Here is a 19,368-nt window from a genome sequence, read left to right as displayed (position 1 = left end):
CATTGATTTTTTTGGGAAATGTCTTCTGGGAAATCTATTTTTATTGTTGAACTTTAAGTTCTATTGGCATAGGAATAGTATTAAACAGCTCATTTCTTAACTTTCTGAAATGCATAGTGGTATTTTTGTAACATGTTTCCTGTTACGTGTATGCAATTTTGGAATAAAATATAATTTAGTCTTTGAGGAAAATTAAAATGTCCTTCACTTTTATTTTAAAGATTATGCCAGGCACAGATGGTCAGAATGCTGAATTGTGTACTGAATAGTACCAATTTCTGTTCTTATACTATGTGCCTACAGACATAGGCTCTCACAAAGATTGATCTCTCAGCTTGCCCATGCAGTTAAATGTTCACAGTGCCTTTAAAAGGGGTAGGCAAATTTCGAACATGGCCTGTTGAATCGCCATTGGATACGTTTCCACGATTTCTAAAATAATCCATTATATTTGAGAGGGTGTTGTGATTTGGATCCCAGGTTTTGGAAAGGCAAATCCTTTGATATTAATCCATTTAGACAAATCACTACGCGAATAGCTTCCTTTTAGAAATGAGCATGCATAAACAATGGCCAAAATCCAGCCAGTGTAGGCTCACTTTAAGCCCTTTGAAACATATCTCTGCTGGGCTGTGGCTCTTGTTTTCCATTTACAGTAACTCTAAAGTGATTGATCTATTTGATCTTTTCCTTAGGCCATAGTAAGCTGTCTGACCGGGTCATTTTGGCTGCAAATGAATCTTAGAGGTGAGTGGGTAGGAGGGAGTGGGTTATCCACTAGTACGCTTAAAAAAGCCCCTCTTGCAACACAACATAACTAAACACTGTTGCCCTTGGTGATTTCAGATAAGTCTTTAATTTACCATTCAAGAGACTAGTTCAGGTGGTCTGTAATGAAGCAATTTATCTGGGTTGATTACAGGCTGCTTTGAGATCAGGTTTTGGGGTGAGAAATGACTTTAAAGTGGAAGATGAACTCACTTGGGTTAGATGAAAGCCTTAACTAGTCCAGCATCTTATTTCCCAAATCAAGCAAACTGGAAAAAACTACAAGCAGGACAACTCGTAGTTTCCTATAACTAGTTTTCAGAAACATGCTAAATTCAGCAGCTAGACTGCTCACTCAAATTTCATTTAGATACCATATAATACATGTTCTGAAGGAATTTCACTGGCTGCCAATATGCTTCCAGTCTGAATTCAAGATGCTAGTGATAACGCTTAAAGCCTTAATTTTTATTAAAAGTGAAAAACATTAAAATAAAATACAAATAGAAAAAGGAAAAGGTATGATAAAAATAAGAAAAAGATAATTAAAGAGAAAATTGAAATCTATTGGAGAGGCCTTCCTCTGTGTTCTACCAGCAGGTGAAATACATTGTGGGAGGACATAGAGAAAGGCCTTCTCTGTAATATCACCCTGATTGTGGAATTCCCTCCTTAGGCAGGCCTGATTGACACTAATATTGAGATCATTTTGGTGACAAGTTAAAACTTAGATTTTTGTTAAAGCCTTTGGACAAAACCAGTGGTGTCCCTGCAATGAGTGTCACCCAGTGCTGGGGGTGGGGCTTCCAAGGGCAGAACATGCTCCCTTTCCCCCATGCTGCAATGTCCTTTTTTTGATGAGGAAAAGGATGGGAGGACATGAGGTGGGTGGGAGTATGTGCACTGGGGAGTGTGGGAATGGCACAAGGGAACATGGGGATGGTGCGGAGGTAGGAGCACACATGGGTAGAGTGTGGGAGGGAGCACATTCAGGGATGGCTTGGGGGAGAGTGGGAGGAGGTCCAACTGGGTGTCACCCCACTTTTGGGGTGTCATTTGGTGTAGGCTGCAGCACTGAATCCCCTAATGACACCACTGGGCCAAACTGATTTTATCCATGTCTTATAGTTTTACTATTTAATTTTTCAAAAAAGATTTTAACTTGACTGATTTTTAACTGATAAACTATTAAATATATTTTAATCTTTTAAAACCACTATTATTTATTGTTTTAAATTGATTTTATTGTAAGGTGCCCTGAGCTCTCTGGATATGGGGCAGGATATAAAAGTAAAACAAATAAACATGCACAGAGATGTACATCCTGTCTTTGATCCTGCAGCGAGTAGACAGCCTTTGTGATTAGCAGCCAGTGATAGTCTTATCCCTCCCAGAATTCATTAATTTCCCTCTAAGCGCCTTCACAGTTGGTAGCCATAGATTTCACTGTGAATCCCACTGTTTAACTATTTCCTGGGAGATCCAGGTGCTAATATAATGAAAGAAGAAACAAAACAAACCTCTCCCTGTCCACGTTCCCTATGCCATATATATTTTTATACACCTTTAACATGTTCATCCCTATTATCCTGAAACTAAAAAGCACAGCTCTTGTAATGTTTGTTCTTCCAGCGCCCTGGACATGTTTGGTGACCATTTTTCCAGCTTTCCAATATCCTCTCCTTTCTCTACCTTTCCAATGTCCTGGTTTCCAGTGTGGAAACAAGGAGTCCACCCTTTCATACCACACAGTTATAGTGTTATGATTCCACTTTATCTGCCATGGTTCTGTCCCATAGAACTCTGGGACTTACAGTTTAGGGAAGGGCCTTTAGCATCAGACAGAGAGCTCTTTTGGTTCCTTTGGCCAGACTACAAATCCCAGGATCCCATAGAATGTTGCCATGAAAGGTAAAGTGGAATCATAGGGCTATGACTGTGTAGTGTGAAAAGGTCCAACAATTTTACACAGTATTATTTTGGGTGTAGTGACACCACATATTTATGTATTACATTGGCATTTGTACTGACAGTCACTTTTCCTAATGATCTATAAGATCAAATTTTCTTTTTCTTCTTCCTTTTCTACAGGTGCCACACTCCGAGTGAACGTTTTAATGACCACTAGATTTCTTTTGACGTTAGTCACTACCACATCATATACAATTAGTGTACATGTAACCTTTTTTGTTTTGTTCCAAGGTGCATAGTTTTCCACTTACATTAAAATGTATTTAGCATTTAAATGCCTGCTCATCTAGCTTAGAGGTTCTTTTGAAGCTTTTCACAATTCCTTCTTGTCTGTACCACTCTGAATATTGTGGTGTCACCAGTCAACTTATCTATACCAGTGCTTAGAGACCACCAATGAATACCAGGAGCTGTAGGCTATATTTCAGAGGAAGGAACAGGCAAAACCACCTTTGAGTATTCCTTGCCTAAGAAAACCCTACGAAATTCCATGAGTTCCCATAAGTCAACAAGTGGTTTGAAGGCCCATACACATACACATTCAGTTTAGTTGATTGATGAAAACAATTTGAAATATTAGTTCCAATGAGAGTTTGTGAAGATATAAAGGTAAAACTATGTTTTTTTTTTATAAATTGGGACTGCATTTGGTATGTTTTTCCTTAAAAGCATCCATAAATTTTGCAGATACAACAACAGAGAGACTTCTTGAGAAATTCAGTGTTCTTTGCTAAAGGAGAGGGCTGATAGCCTCATATAGGAGATAAACAATATGGATCTAAACGGAGATTTCTTATCGTGTTGCAAATGAACTTGAAATTTTAGTTCCTGGAGTTTACTCTTTGTCTCCAAAGCCTGCTTGGCCAAGGAGTAGTAATGGCCTCTGATTACATGGATATCTCTTTGTGCCATCTTAACCAAGAACAAAAGTAACAACATCATGATAGCACTTATTTTTCAAAAATAAGTAAAATGCTACAAGCCAACCAATACTACAAGCCACTGGCCTGTGGTACAAAACCATATATCTCTGTCACTTGCTGTTATGACCTACAAGTTCCAATTCATATACACCCATATACATGGTCTCTTTTTTTTTAAAATAGGGCACATGATATCTACTATGCACAGTAGAATACACTGACTAGTTTTTCCATTGTACAGGGTAATACAAGCTGGTATGAAGTAATTTGTTAAGCAAATGGAAGCAGCTCAAAAGCAAACATGTAAGGCCTTGTCGGTGGCAAATCAATAAAGCTCAGGCTGGGAAAACAAAGCTGATACAGTCAGCTCTTGCACTTATGACTTATTAAAAATGGCATAATGTAAAACATTGTCTGGAAAAAAAGCTTGTAACAGATATGAAGCTTGCTGCACTGGGATTATCTCTCATATATCTCTCCAGCAAGAAAACAGCATGAGTGTGTGCAATTTAGTATCCCCAGAGGAAGGATTAAACCTTAAAACATGGGAAAGGAGAAATCCAGCTGGAATAATCGGCTGCAGTCATCAGTTTATATTGCTAGTGCTGGGAAAATGCTTGGAGATGATTTGAAAAGGGGACTCTGTAGATGGCAAAAGAACTGCCAAATCACTGAGTCCTCGTGGAGCAGCTACCGACATGCAGGAGGCAGTTGTCAAATTCTAGCAAGCTCTTTGGCTTTACTTTCAGTGGCAAGATATGATACTCATACCACCCAGTTAGCAGATTTTTCTTTCCATGATGCACATAATGATCAATAATTTTCCAAATGACAATTGCTAACTCACCATTTTCCCCTTCTTTTTCTTAATGGTAGGATTTTAAACAGGTTATCATCAGAAAGGGATGATTTTCAAATTTGGCACCATCCAGGGCCTCTTTAGATGTCCTTGAGTGAGTCTGTCTCTCAACCTCAATTTCTCATAGAGAAAAATAGGGAATAATTGTGACTTTGTGGTTGTTGTAAAGCAAAGTCTTAGTCACAGGGGATTTTGCATACATTTTGCATTATATATGTGAAATCCTTGATAATCTTTGTGTTTATTTGTAATCTTGAACAGCAACTAGTGTGCTTCATTCCGTTAGGAGATTAGCACACCCAGAAATTCCGCCGGCAAAGATGCGGGATTTAAAAGTCAAAAATGGGTGTTATCACACTTATCCGTTCCCAAGCTGTATGCAGCTAGTATCCATACTGGGCAGTTCATCTGCTACCCGGACCTTTTTCAGGAATGGGAAAATCCTGGCTGCAGCAAAAGTCCGGGTTGCAGACGGGCTGGGAAAAGGTAAGTGCGATAACACCTGTTTTTGACTTTTAAATCCGACATCTATCCTGGCGGGGTTTCTGGGTGCGATAATCTCCTATGTGTTTATTTTTATAGAACAGAGGTAGTGTAACTGGAAAAAAAAGGAAAAGATATAGCACCTGATAGATAATAGCCTAGTTCACAAACAGAGTATCCTTTGAATATATTGTTTCATGTTCTCCAAGACAGTCTATATATATACTGAGCTTCTCGTCTTTCCACCTAAACCCACCCTTCATTATTCCTTTTCTGTTTCTGTCGACGACACTTCTATTTAACCGGTTCATCAAGCCTGCTGTCTTGGCTTCATTTTTGACTCTTCTCTGTCATTTATTCCCCAGATCCAGGCCACCGCCAAGACCTGTAGATTCTTTCTCCACAACATTGCCAAGATCCATCCATTCTTCTCAATCTCTACTGCCAAGACTCTGGTCCATGCCCTAGTGGTTTCGCAACTAGATTATTGTAACCTCCTTCTAACAGGGCTTCCTCTTTCACACCTCCATCCTTTAATCTCTGTCCAGTATTCAGCTGCCCGTATTGTCACATCCACTCGCCGCTTTGACCATGTTTCTCCTCTTTTATCCTCCCTTCATTGGCTCCCCTTCCCCTTCCGCATCCGGTACAAGCTTTTGTTACTGACTTTCAAAGCCCTCCATGGGTTGGCCCCTCCTTACTTATCTGACCTTCTTTCTCCTTACATTCCTACTCGCACTCTCCGCTCTGGTAGTCAGGGTCTCCTGTCACAGTGTAGGACTACCACTGCCCCCTCCCGAATTCGTCCCTTCTCGCTTGTTGCCCCTTACTCCTGGAACCTTCTTCCCCCACATGCACACCTCATCACTTTTCTACCCAGTTTCAAAACTGAATTAAAGACTATATTATTTAGAGAAGCATTCCCAGAGGTGAGCCCCTCTCTGACCCAGGAAGCCTCCTTCTAACCATCCATCAAGAAGCCAAGCCCTTCCTCCAGTCCATCTGCCTTGGTCCAGGCCTCGGAGGTGGAGAGGATCTGCTGGACCTGATCCCATTCCCCACCACCACTCCCTTCTCCTTTTGTGTCGTGTCTTTTAGATTGTAAGCCTGAGGGCAGGGAACCGTCTGACTAAAAAATTTATGTACAGCGCTGTGTAAATTTACAGCGCTTTATAAATAAAGGTTAATAATAATAATAATAATAATAATAATATATAATGATTTCTTGTAGTAATTTTTTTATTATGGTAACATTATATTACAGGATCACAAAAGCACATTGCACATTACATACTAATGTATGCACAAGAAGTGGCTGACAGATCCATATCCTAAAGCACATACAATTTACATTTCAATAATGGGGAATCTGATCTTGGAAGCTAAGCATGATCAGTTCTGGTTAGTATTTGGACTGGGGACCACCAATGAATACCAGATGATGTGGGCTATATTTCAGAGAAAGGAACTGGCAAAACCACCTCTGAGTTTTCCTTGCCTAATAAAACCATATGAAATTCATGGTGTTGTCAACAGGTGACTTGAAGGCACATACACACACACAATAGAGAAGATGGTCTGGGGTACTGCATACCCCAGCATTTCAGAAATGAAAACTGGGACACCTGAGATAAAGCAGCATCAGAGTGTGATCAATGTGGCAAAAGTTTTTAAGGAGAAAGATCACACAAGCTAGGAGAGGCTACTACAGTTTGCTTTTGCCTGAGCTTAATGGGAAGGGTAAGATTCTGCCCCCTCCTCTCCCTAGAAGGGGGAAAGAGAAACTGGGACATCTTTAGAGCAGCTGAAAAGGGGTATAAGAGAGCATTAATTGAGACTGTCCCTGCCAAATTAGCGTTAGAGGGTATATTATTGATAGGCTTTGAAATGTAACTGCTGGACTGGTAGAAAGTATATTTTAATTTTAACCCACATTTAGACGCATCTACAAAAGTCATCATTTCATCTATTTTTGCTTGTGCAAAGTTCTGTTCTACCTTGCCTTCTTGGGTGCCTTGTTTTTGCCTCAGGGCTGAACAGTGGGATAGCATATCAGGAGATGGGGGTAGAGTGGGGAAGGTCATTTAAAAATGCAAGTATGAAATCACCATGGAAAATATTGTTCACTACTTGCACCCCTTTCAAGTGGTATGCAATTACAATGGCTTCCCAGGACCTGGGGCCTAAAAATATATCCTTCACAACAAGGGCAGATGGTATGGCTAAATTTAGAACCTCACTAGGTTTCCATCAACTCACCTTTGACCTACACTTATTTAGCATGACCTGGTTAACATATTACATAGTGCAATCTCATGAAGACTCTTGCTCTTTCCTGCATAGCTTTGGGCCAAAGGCAGAAAAATGACTTGAGACTTGTTTGACTAAACTTTTTGAACAGTGGCCTGTCTGCCTGCCTGCCTGCCTGCCTTCTTTTTAAAAAACAAAACATTATGCTTAGTCACATAGGTAGGAAAGAAAACCTAGGAAATTTTTAACATTGGATGCACACCAAAGGCCACTTTTAACTGCATAAGGGCCTTTTGGTAATAACCTTTAAAGCCCTTCATGGTTTGGATCCAGTTTACCTGCAGGAGTGCCTTTCTCCATACAATCCACCTTGCACAGTCTGAGAAAAATCTATTGCAGCCTAGGAAGATCAGGCTGGCTGCGGTCACCCAGAGGATCTTCTCATTTGCTGTTCCAAAACTTTGGAATGACCTACCAGAGGAGATCCATTTTATTATGACTCTTGATGCCTTGAAGAAGACTGTCAACACAGATCTCTTCTGGCAGGCCTTCCCTCACTGACTGTCTTATAACATTAGTATGGCTTGCCCGTGTCTGCCTCCTGATGCCTCATTTTTAAATTGTGTTTTTTTAAATTTATAATTTATTAATTTAATTGTATTTTATAATTGTTGTTGTTTAGTTGATATGGGAGTTTGAGGGGATTGTGTTGTTTTATCTTCTGTGCATTTTATATTGTTACTGTTACTAATGCATTTTGTGATGGTAACCTGCCTCGATCCTCAGGGAGAGGTAGGCTATAAATAAATTCATTATTATTATTACTATTATTACTATTATTATTCCTTGCTCATAGTCCCTAGTCACTGGTAAAGCATGCAGATATTGCTGCAACCCTGAGGCAGTGATGGATGGCAGGCCAAATCTGTGTAATTATTTTGATTCCCTTGATTGCTTAAAATATAAAACATGACTGACTTTGTTTTCAATGAGCGCAGGCAACCGGTGATCCACTGCCCACATGTTCCAACCTCACCCCTTGTCCTGTCTTGGAGGCCAGCCAGGGGCAAAATAATAAGCAAAGTTGGTCAGACTTTGCGGAAGCAGCCAGTCTTATACAGGAGCAACCAGTCTCAGAGTCCAGATAGTCCAGGTCAGTAGGCTACAGAAATAAATCAAAGGGAGAATCAAGTAACATGGTCAGCTTTCAATGCAGAGTCCAAAGTTCTTCGGAAACATGAGCCAAGAATCAAAAGATGAAAGTGTTGCTTCCTCCAAAATAGTTTGCTATCAGCAAAAACATCCCAAAGGTGTTGCTGGAATATTTATGGTCTGGCAGCCTCCTACTCCTGTTGTCTGATTAATGAGTGTTTCCTGTTTAAGTGCCATCACAACCCCTGCCTTTCTTGACTGTGTCCGGCTATGGTAGGTACTGTCGAATCCATGTCTGTGTGTTGTGGCTGTTGGGGAGTGTTACTGTTTGTTTCAAGCACTTGCATATCCCCCAGTCTGTGTCATAGTCTGAACCTGAGTCCTGGGAACTAGGCATGGCACCTCCACAATGCTACCAAATTTACCATTGTTCCACCAGGATCACAATTCTACTGTAAAGCAGGACACACCCTCCCTGAACAAAAGGCTGGATTAAGCTGGTTCAGGCTCTGGAACTGTTCCAGAAAGAGGACCTTGCCATTTCTGCCTATGTGCAAACTCTTCTTTTAGTTCCAGGTTTGGGGGTGGTGGTGGTGGTGCTGGGCTTGTCCCTGTCTGGGTCCCAGCTGGTGTCACCAAAGCCCAAGTTTCACAGGCAGCAAACCAACGTGCTGGCTATCGCTTCACTTGTTTTAAAGGCAGATGAGTCATAAATATTCCCAACCTTTGGAGAGGACACAAGGGGAAGAAAGAGCTTCAGCCCCTCACCCCCAGGACCATTTCCTTCTTGACAGCAACAAAAAAGGCATACCCTTTTGTATGGTGCCAACAGTACCATGGGGTCCCCAGCCACTGAATGCTCTGAAGCAGTTGTTCCAGTTGCATAATTAATCATTCAATTTTGCCTGGAAACCATTTTTTCCAAAGAAATATGGCAATTTCTTCTGTTGCCGCACAGCTATAAGGCCGTGGTACAGTAATAGATTTGCAGTGTAGTGATGGCAGCAAGATGTGGCCCCAGGTGGGCTTGGAGGGGGCAATGTAACCCATCTCCCAGATATTGCCAACCCCTGTTGCAGAATTACATTTTCTCTTCAATTTTTTCCATGTCTTTACTTATTTTATTTTTTTAATGTAAGTCTAAAAATGGTAAGTCTAACAGATGCATCACTGCACGGGACATAGCCCACTCCTGGTAGCTGGTTTGACAGCCAGCGTTGTGTAGTGGTTTGAATATTGGACTGTGACTCTAAAGAACAGGATTTGAATCCCCACTCAGTCATGGAAATCCATTGGGTGGCCTTGGGCAAGTCACACTCTCTTAGCTTCAGCATAAGACAATGGCTAACTACCTCTGAATAAATCTTGCCAAGAAAACCCTGTGATAGGCACACAGCAATAACAACAAACACTGAGAACATTGGCAGTTAGCTCAGGAGCTGCAGCTGAGAAAGAGCAATGAGAAAGCGAAGCTGCAGATACAAACGGGAATAAGTCATCCTATAGGGCATTTTCCATGTGGAAACTATAAATTCAATAAAATAGACTCATAAAATAACTGAGTTTGTAAATGTAGTTGAAAGTAGAAAAAATAGTTTGCAAGAATTTTCCAATGTGGTACAACTTGGGGATGTTAAATATCTTTATAATACATTATAGATTAGGGGGAGGGGAACCTCCTCTTAGAGATTTAGGGGAGAACACCATATCAGAACAATACTTTCAATAAATGCTCCACTTGAAACACACTATCTTGACACCGCCATTTTAATACAGATTTGTCCATTTTGAGTTCCTTGTGAAAGCTGTCAGATTGTGAAGCCAAGTCGAGTTTATGAGTCAAACAGCTCAAATGACACTCTGGATCTTCTTAAACAATCATCTCAAAGCCAAAACCAATGTGATTAAGGCGGGGTACAGACCGCCGCTTTGCAGCGGTCTGGCACCGCCGCCAGAAGGTCCGCGGGGGAGCCGGAGCCTTCAAACGGCCCGACTCCCGCGCGGACCGAAAAAAGAAGCTCCAAAATGGAGCTTCTTTTTGCGTCGCGTTTGCGACGTAGCGAGGCGCCAGGGGCGCGCTCGCTACGTCAGCAGCGGCGCGACGCGTCTGGACGCTGTGCGTCCGATGCGTAAAGATGGCGGCGCCCATGTAGAAGGGGCGCCGCCATCTTGTACGGACGGAGTCCGTACTAGACCATGGGGCGTCTAAAAGAGACGCCCCTTTTTTAAAATGGGACGTCCGGAGGACGTCCCAAAGGGCTGTTTAGAAAGCCCCATAATAACTGAATTAAGTGCTTGAATTTCCTTTCCCCCCAGTAAGACTAAGAGTATCTCTGCCCCCCATCTTTCTCTCTCTCTTGCTCCCTGTGCTATGCTGTGCTATGCTGTCCGAGAGACTGTGAGATTTCTAATCCCCAAAAATAATTTTGACAAGCTCTGCTTCTACATTACATCAGCTTTGGCCATCAGATATATTTATTTTTCATAGATGAATTAAGCTTTCATACAAGCGAAACATTTACTGTAAGTTAAGTGAGGCTATAAGAATGATAAAAAACCAGGATGGTAAGAAGGAACGATCTCAGCTCCAGGCTATCTTAAGGCATTTATAAAAATACAAGCAACTTTATTCCTGGGAGAAGACATTTATGAAGTAGTTGTTGCTTCTATATTAAGAAAAAAGGAACAAATGGTCTTCATTCCTTCAAAGAAACTGAAGTCTGCAGGAAAATCTCTAGTGTAGGCTGCCTGTGATTCATCTTGTCTTAGGAATTGTTTTCCATTTATTGATAATAATGGATTGGATATGGTTTGGTTCTCTCCAAGCCTGAGCACTAAAGATACTGTAGTGCAATTCAAATGTAGCAACTTAGGGGGTATCTGCACTGTAGAAATAATGCAGCTTTACACTGCTTTAATTGCCTTGGCTCAGTGATATGGAATCATTGGATTTGTACTTTTGTGAGATATTCAGCCTTCACTGTCAGAGAATGCTAGTGCTACAACAAACTACATATCCAAGTATTGTCTTCTGTTTCTGATATCTGAACCTCCATGTAAGTATTCTAGAGGAACTTAATGTTCCACCAGTTTGAAACAGAATCATGGCACAAATGTGATGAAAAATCTGATTATAAGTGATGATTACCTTTTATCTGCTACTGTATTTGAAAATACCGTACTCCTTATTTTTTCATTTTTCATTTGTTTTAAAAGTGACTAATAGATTTCTGTGTCTGTCAAAGAATTTTGAGCGGAACAGCATCTTGGCTTGGACCATGTTGGGATCTTTAAAAAACAAAACAAAAACTTTTAGCTGGTTCTGTAAAAAAAGAGTTCTTTTTAAAAGCAACTTTAGTGTGATTTGATAATTGCTTCCATAAAAATAACCAGATGATCACAATCGCACAATTAAATGTGCAGATGACGACATCAAACACTAATAATAGCGTTATCATAGGCATTAGCAAGTAAAACAATATAGCCACATCACTGGCATGACACAGCTCTCTCTGGGACATGGATAAACCACGACAATGGCTTACTTTGACATAATCCTTAGTGAAATGCAAATGGAAAAATCAGAATGAAAATGGGGGTCATTGTCTAAGTTCTTAATTGCATTTTTCTTAAAACATACCAGCATGAAGCTGGTTTCAAAGTATTCCCAATAAAGTAGAAAAATTGAGGAGCTTCAAAAGTGATGGCGTTGACTGGTGTAAGGAGATCTTGTGTAAATGGACAGTGCTTGTTTTGTTGTTGTTAAAAGCTGTTAAGTCAGCTTCAACTTATGGTGATTCCATGCGTGAGAAGCCTCCAAGCCACCCTGTCATCAACAGCCCTGCTCAGTTTTCTGTGGGGTTTTTGGGCTATGAGGCCATGTCCTCAAAGAGTTTATTCCTGACGTTTTGCCAGCAGTTGTGGCTGGCATTTTCAGAAACACCAGGAATAAACTCTTCTAGAACACGGCCTCATAGCCCCAAAAACCCACAAAAAACTATGGATGCTGGCTGTGAAAGCCTTCACAGCTCTGCTCAGGTTATGCAGACTCAGGGCTGTGGCTTCCTTGATTGAGTCTATCCACCTGGATGTTCCACTTTTCCTATCTCATGAAGTATTATTGTCTTTTCTAGCAAGTCATGTCTTCTCATAATATGACCAAAATATGACAGTCTCAGTTTAGTTATCTTGGCTTCTAGCAAGAGTTCAGGTTTGATTTGCTCTAGAAACTATTTATTCATGCTTTTAGCAGTCCACAGTACCTGTAGAACTCTTCTGAAGTGCCACATTTCAAATGAGCTGATTTTCTTCCTATCAGTCTTCTTCATTGTTGAGCTTTCACAACCATACATAGAAACTGGAAATACAATGCAATGGACAATCCCAATTTTAGCATTCAGTAATATATCTTTGCACTTCAGGATATTGTTTAGTTCCTTAACAGCTGCTCTTCCAAGTCCTAGTCTTCTTCTGATTTCTTGACTGCAGTCTCCATTCTGATTGACTGAGCCAAAGTGTGGAAATTTTTTTTATCCTGGTTGACAAAAACGTGAGCCTGCCCACACAGAGCCACCACAATGCAGTGTAGGATAGTACAATTTCTTGTACTGCATAGCTCTAGTCTGAGCCCCACTGATGCTTTTGTTCATAGGCAAGCACCTGTTTCCAGATCTCATTTCCTCTAAAGGGGTTATGGGCAGCCACAGACACCTGCTCAAGATATTACAGTATTGACCACCCCCAGTCTTATTTTTGTCTTTCCCCACTTCTCCTCCTGCTGTTCAATCATCCCTCCTCTCTGACACCAAAGGGAGGGATATTTTTAGATGTGTGTCCCCTTGGTTTTTTTCCCACCACCTCTTGACCTGGAAGAGCTGGAAATAAGTCCTGGCTTCCATAAAGCTGAGAAAGTTGCATCTTCCTTCCTTCCTGCTGCCATGAAAAAAAACTGTGCATTGACCTGACCGGAGAATAATTTTATGCAGCACGTGGGCTTTTGATCTTGGCTTATGAATAGAGGAAACCTCTCCTTTCTACTACCTCCCTCTTTGGGTTGATGTGGATGTTTTCCACAGCTTGGGCATCTCTCTGACAGATGGCCTGTTACACTGAGATGCTCAGGATACCTTACAAAGTTTTTTTTTTTTTTGGTGGTGGTGGAGGGCCGTAGGGTTGCCATAATTGTCCACTAAAACCCGGGACAAAATGTGGAACAAATTCTAGACCAAACTGTAGGACAACTGCAGGACAAAACTCAGCCCAAAATGTAAGACATTTAAGAAAAATGGTGGACCTTAAATGTCCCACATTTTGGGCTGAGTTTTGTCCTGTAGTTGTCCTACAGTTTGGTCTAGAATTTGTCCTACATTTTGTCCCTGGTTTTAGTGGACAATTATGGCGACCCTTTGGGGGGTGGGATAAAAGAAGGACTTTCCCTCCATTAAGAAGAATAAGTTAGCCAATGCAGGCAGGCAGCAGATTCTTCTTCCCATGAAATAATGTGTTAGTGGTTTCATTAGTTGCCTCAGCATGTTGCCACACCTTGTTAACAATTTAGGCCAGAATTCACTTGGGGACACAATATCTTTGTAAGTGGATTTGTGTCTGTAGGAAACAGAACTGAGAAGTTTTGCAATGTCTGTATTTAGCAAGGGACAACCATGAAGTTACTATGTAGGCAAGCCAGCAGTGAAACTGAACATTGGGACCCATGGACAACAGGATCAATGCACAGATGGGCCGAGTGCACAGTCTGGCTTGTGCCTGATACAAATCTTTGCAAATTACTAGGAGGTGCCTTAGTGCTGCTATACATAACTAAGAATGTGCAACTTAGATCAAGATATAGAATCATGGCTGATTTAATTTGTTATTATTGTGCTTTTACTGCCAAGCATAAGGAGAGATGCTGGTGACATTTTCTCTCCCATATGCCAAATGGATATGACTAGTTTTGGGTACTATGTACGTTGACTTAGGTGAATAGGGGTGCCATTAGCTGCTCCATCTCAGGCAGCAAAATATCACAGGCTGGTCCTGTATTTATGTGCAATGAAAAATCACTAGAACTATTGCTTCATGCTCCGTGGTACTAGTTGCAGATGAGAAAGACTGAGAGTTTGCTCCTTCATGATCATTTTCACCCATGTTCTCCATCTTGGTCCAAAGTAGTCAATCTCATTAGAAGCCACAGTAGATGCCACTCTGCTCTTCCAGTCAATGTGTCAGCCTGAACAGAAAGTGCACATTTCTATTAATGTGCCAAACTGCAGCTATTAAAATGCACTTACTGGAACTGCAGCTACTTGCAGCCATCTAGCCTTTAGCTTTATTTAACACAGTGGTTCCCAACCTGTGGGACGGGACCCCTTTGGGGGTCCAATGACCCTTTCATGGGGGTCACCTAAGACCATTGGAAAACACCTTTTTAATTACAGTTATGAAGTAGCAAGGAAAATAATTTCATGGGTTTGGGTCACCACAACATGAGGAACTGTATTAAAGGGTCTCAGCATTAGGAAGGTTGGGAACTACTGATTTAACACATTTATAAACCAATTACCATACAACCATAGTACAAAATTAAAACAATACACAAGATGACAACATAATGCTCTGTGAAAGTAGTGTGACTAAAGTTGTTTGAGGAGTCCCATTACTGGCGTGTCATGGGAGAGGTGGGGCTTGCTGGGCCATTTTTGGATCTTCTGCAATCAGGTTGGGCCACATTGGCACACCTAGCAGTGACCAGAAGTGACAGTTTGGCCATCTGGAAGTCACTTTTGCTCACTTTTAGTTTTTTTCTCTCCCTCATCCCCTCCCAGTTTGGGACCAAAACAGCTTTTTTTGGAATCAGTTTTCTAGAGGAAAATGTGGTCTGCTGTAATCCCTGCCTCATGTTCATGGGGCACTATTAAAAGAGCTTCTATCATTGACTGCAGTGAGTAAGAAGGCATATAAACATACCTTCTAACTATCTGTATTTGGCAAAGACTGTTCTGATTAATCCTTTGCCATCCAATTTTCTTGGCTGCTTTTAAATCATAGAATCATAGAATTGAAAGAGACCGCAAGGGTCATCCAGTCCAACTCATGCAGGAAATCTAAATCAAAGCATCCCTGACAGATGGCCATCCAGCCTCTGTTTACAGCCTCCAAGGAGGGAGACTCCACCACACTCCGAGGGAGTTTGTTCCACTGTTGAACAGCCCTTACTGTCAGGAAGTTCCTCCTAATGTTGAGGTGGAATCTTTTTTCCTGTAGCTTGCATCCGGGTACTAGTCTCTGGAGTAGCAGAAAACAAGGTAGTTCCCTCCTCAATGTGACATCCCTTCAAGTATTTAAACAGGGCTATCATATCACCTCTTAACCTTGTCTTCTCCATGCTAAACAGCCCCAGCTCCCTAAGTTGTTTCTCTCCTGTCCTCCCACTTCTGCTCTTCAGCTTACTTCCATTGGTGCAAACTGAGTAAAAAAAATGCAAAAAGTAGTCCTTAGCCAATTATCATGGGAAAGAGGACAAGTGCTAGGAGAGCTTTTCCCTTCCCAGTAGGCTCAGCCTAAAGCAAATTGCTGCAGTCTCTCCTAGCTTGTGCATTCTTCCTTGCCAACTAGACCACACTCAGATGTTACTTGGCCACACATGTTCCAGTTTCGACCTGTGAAATGTTGGTGCGTATGTCTAAAGGGTCAATCTCTCAGTTAAACTGGTTCCAAGCTGTTGGACTTTTATCTTCTAGTTTTCATGGCTGGTAGGGCAGAACTTTTCCATGAGCTTAAAATAACCTAGTGGCCAAGTATTTTTGAACTCTCCTCCTCTTTGGGAACAGATGGTTATAGTAGTCAACTATTATGGAATACAAATATTAATGCCTTATGTTTTAGGCATTAATAGCTGTTTTATGAATTCAGTGTGTCCCCAAAGAGGTGCATAGCTGCAGATGTTTTGAGGATCAAATTATTTTCAATTCTATAAGCATTTTTGTCTGCACCCCTGTGCATGCAGGTTGGGATGGCTCTGGCTCTTCACTTCATAATAGGGAAGGCAAAATAGCAGTTGCAGACTGATCAGATATCAAGGCTAGATATTTGTTTGTCTGTCAAATTGATATGCTTCCTTCACATTTGAAGTTTGGTTTTTGATGCAGTTTACACATATGTGTGAATCACAGCAGGAGTCACTTCTTCATGTACACTGTCAGTCTTAGAGGAAAAGAATGAACATTATATTGTCAGTGATGGCCTTTGGTGGAGATGGAGATTGCGGTGGAGCAAAGGAAACAACCGTCTCTGGGTCAGGTCAGATGTGATACTTTTGTAGTAGAATGGCACATCAATGCCAGTTCATAAATGTGAAGATGTCAGCTGGCAGTTAAAGATTCATAACCTACAGTTATGAATTGATAATTGCTCTGTGTTCAATAGGATTACATAGTCTTTCTGTAAGACTATGTAAATGCCTCCACTGCCTACCTTAACCACACATCAGGCAAACGAGATCTATTCAGCTGCCAACTGAATGCAAAGAGGATGGCATTTCCAGCCCCTTCCCACCAGAAGCAGGGCTCCATCACAATTCAGCCTCATTTACTGGTGGGAGGGGGCTGAAAACATTATCCTCCTTGTGTCCCGATCAGCCACTGAACACACCTTCTTCACCCAATGCAGCTGCTGGCTGTTAAGGTGAGTTTTTTGGGAGGAAGGGATGCATTACTTAGTTACGCATTGGTAACTAGGGCCCAAAACAGATGGGAAGATGGGGGTGGCTTCCGGCTGCTCCAGGAGCATGTCACTGGATGACACGTGTCACCGGCCAGCCCAAAACCAGACCCAAAAGGAGTGATCTTTTCCAATCCTTGCTGCAGTCAATTTGGGATCATAGCAGGAGGCGCCCTCAGGGCTGTGACATGTGTTTGGTGTGGCCCTGAGGTGATCGGGCTGGGAGCGGCTTCTGGCTGCTCCTTTCTGCCTGTCTGTTTCACCCCTAAGTTATCAATGTAAAATACTAGTGGTCTTCTTTATGCTCTTGGTAATGTGGGAGTTGGTGTTTCCCTCTGTTTTCAAATCTTGCAAAAGCCTCCATGCCATTATTCCTTGTCCCTGTAAATGGATGCACTTTTAGTAATTGAATATTCCTACTTGCTTCTTCAGTATTTGAATCTCTATGTAGCATATTTTGCTTCTCCTACAATATTGAATGATCATCCTCCCCCACTATAGTGTTACCACTACAGTGTTTTGGGACCAACATTTTCCCATAGATTGACTGGAAGTTTAAACTGCACACAAGATCTTTACATGTTCTGGTTTTAAGGAATATCTTTTGCTTCTGTTGCTTTCTGGTTCCTTCTTCACATCAGTTTGCTGAGAGTTTTGATTGCTGGAGAGAAAATAGCTTTTTCTTAATCCTACAGACTCCATCTAAGAGCCCTGGATATAACCATGTTTGTAGGGAAAACAGAGAAACATAAGGTAGCATTCTATAACCTTTCCAATGGTTCTTCTTACTCCAGTTTTTTGCTACTAACAATCATCCTTCAACTTTTAGTAAGTTTTGTTACTATCAACTTTTATTAAGTTTGGTTAGCCAATGTCACATACTTACTGCTTTTTGAATTTTCAAAATAAGACAAACACACATTAAGATTAATAGGCATAAAGTTGGAGAGCTCTGAGTATGGATCCAGCCCTCTTTGTTACTATGTGTTTCATTGGTCCATGGTTAGTTTTGATGTATCATGCTTCAGTGGACAGCAAAAATTAGTCTTTCCAAGGCAATACAACCAGAATAATTGGAAAAATGCTAATTTATAAAGGCATAAAGGATCCATCTTGGATTTCAAAATCCATGGTGGTACTTCAGGGATACAACTCATGTGACACCATGTTCTCCCAAACAGAATACACTAAAGCAACTGCAGATGGATATTCAGTTTAGAGTTAGGCAGCTGTGATCCTCCAGATATAACTGGACTTAGGGTTGCCATAAGTGAGGACCTCCAAACCGGGACAAATGTAGGACAAATGCAGGACAACATTTTCAAATGTAGGACACATTTTTTTTAAAAATGGAGGACACGCAAAAAAATTGAGGCTTTTTTGGAAATGTTAATATAAATCCATGTTTCTTAGGCATGATCAAAATGGAGGACATTTTGACATTATTCGTAGACAGATCATGGAAATGTACTTCCTTTTCTGGCCACCCCCCTCTCCCCATTCCAAACAGCACATTTGGGCATTGAACATGGCTTTATTTTAACATTGCCTCTTGCATATTTCAGAGGCTTATTCCACAACCAAACCCTTTGGTCAAGGGACTTTGGTTTTTCTTCATTTTGACTTGTTTTGTCTGTATTCCTCCCCACTAAATAAAGGAGACATGAAATGGAGTTAATGGGTACAAGTTGTTAAACAAAAAAGTCTTGTGAGACTCTGTAGGCAAGAGGTGCACCATGTTAAGAACTGCATTAAGCACACTTAGGCTGCTGCCACACTGCTTTCACTCTCATCACTCCATCCTATGGAATCCTGGGATTTGTAGTTTGTTGTGGTGCCAAGGCTGGGCTTTGAAATCTCAGGCATAAGAGAGGCAAAAGGCTTGGGCTGCATCTACACTGGAGAAATAATCTGGTTTGAGACCACTTTAACTGCCTTGGCTGAATGCTATGGAATTCTGGGAATGGTGGTTTGTTCCAGCACCACAGCAGAATGGTAGTTAATCCCTGGAAAGCTCTCTGACCAAGGTGACCAATGCCCTCACCCCAAAATGTAGGGCACCCAAGCAAAAAAATGTAGGACATGGCCAAAAATAAAAGCTAAAAACACCCATGTACTTATAAATCCATGCTTCTTAGCCATGATCCAAATGGAGGACCTTTTGAAATTTGACAGAAGAGGACATGTCCTGGAAAAGGAGGAGGATGCCTGGTCACCTTGTCTCTGGTCCAAAATACACTGCTG

At 41.3% G+C, this 19,368-nt stretch overlaps 1 protein-coding gene across 2 annotated transcripts in view; it reads left to right on the top strand.

Annotated features, from left to right (window-relative positions):
- Positions 1–6,126, top strand: part of LOC149322365 (dual specificity mitogen-activated protein kinase kinase 6) — a 213,608-nt gene extending 207,482 nt beyond the window's left edge. The window contains exons 12-14 of one of the 2 annotated variants that reach the window (XM_089540393.1): positions 696–747; positions 2,860–2,908; positions 5,370–6,126. In XM_089540393.1, the coding sequence (XP_089396519.1) occupies positions 696–747; positions 2,860–2,908; positions 5,370–5,472 (204 nt within the window). In that variant the 3' untranslated portion in view covers positions 5,473–6,126. The remainder of the gene's footprint in view (positions 1–695; positions 748–2,859; positions 2,909–5,369) is intronic. The other variant, XM_089540409.1, reaches the window with a different exon arrangement.
- Positions 6,127–19,368: the final 13,242 nt, after the last annotated feature.

The sequence above is a fragment of the Sceloporus occidentalis genome, unplaced genomic scaffold (assembly GCF_023333645.1).
Source record: "Sceloporus occidentalis isolate IW3139 unplaced genomic scaffold, rSceOcc1.0.p SCAF_1, whole genome shotgun sequence".
NCBI classification, from domain to species: domain Eukaryota; kingdom Metazoa; phylum Chordata; class Lepidosauria; order Squamata; family Phrynosomatidae; genus Sceloporus; species Sceloporus occidentalis.
The sequence above is the reverse complement of the archived record's forward strand: the minus strand, read 5'-3'. Positions and strand labels throughout refer to the sequence as shown.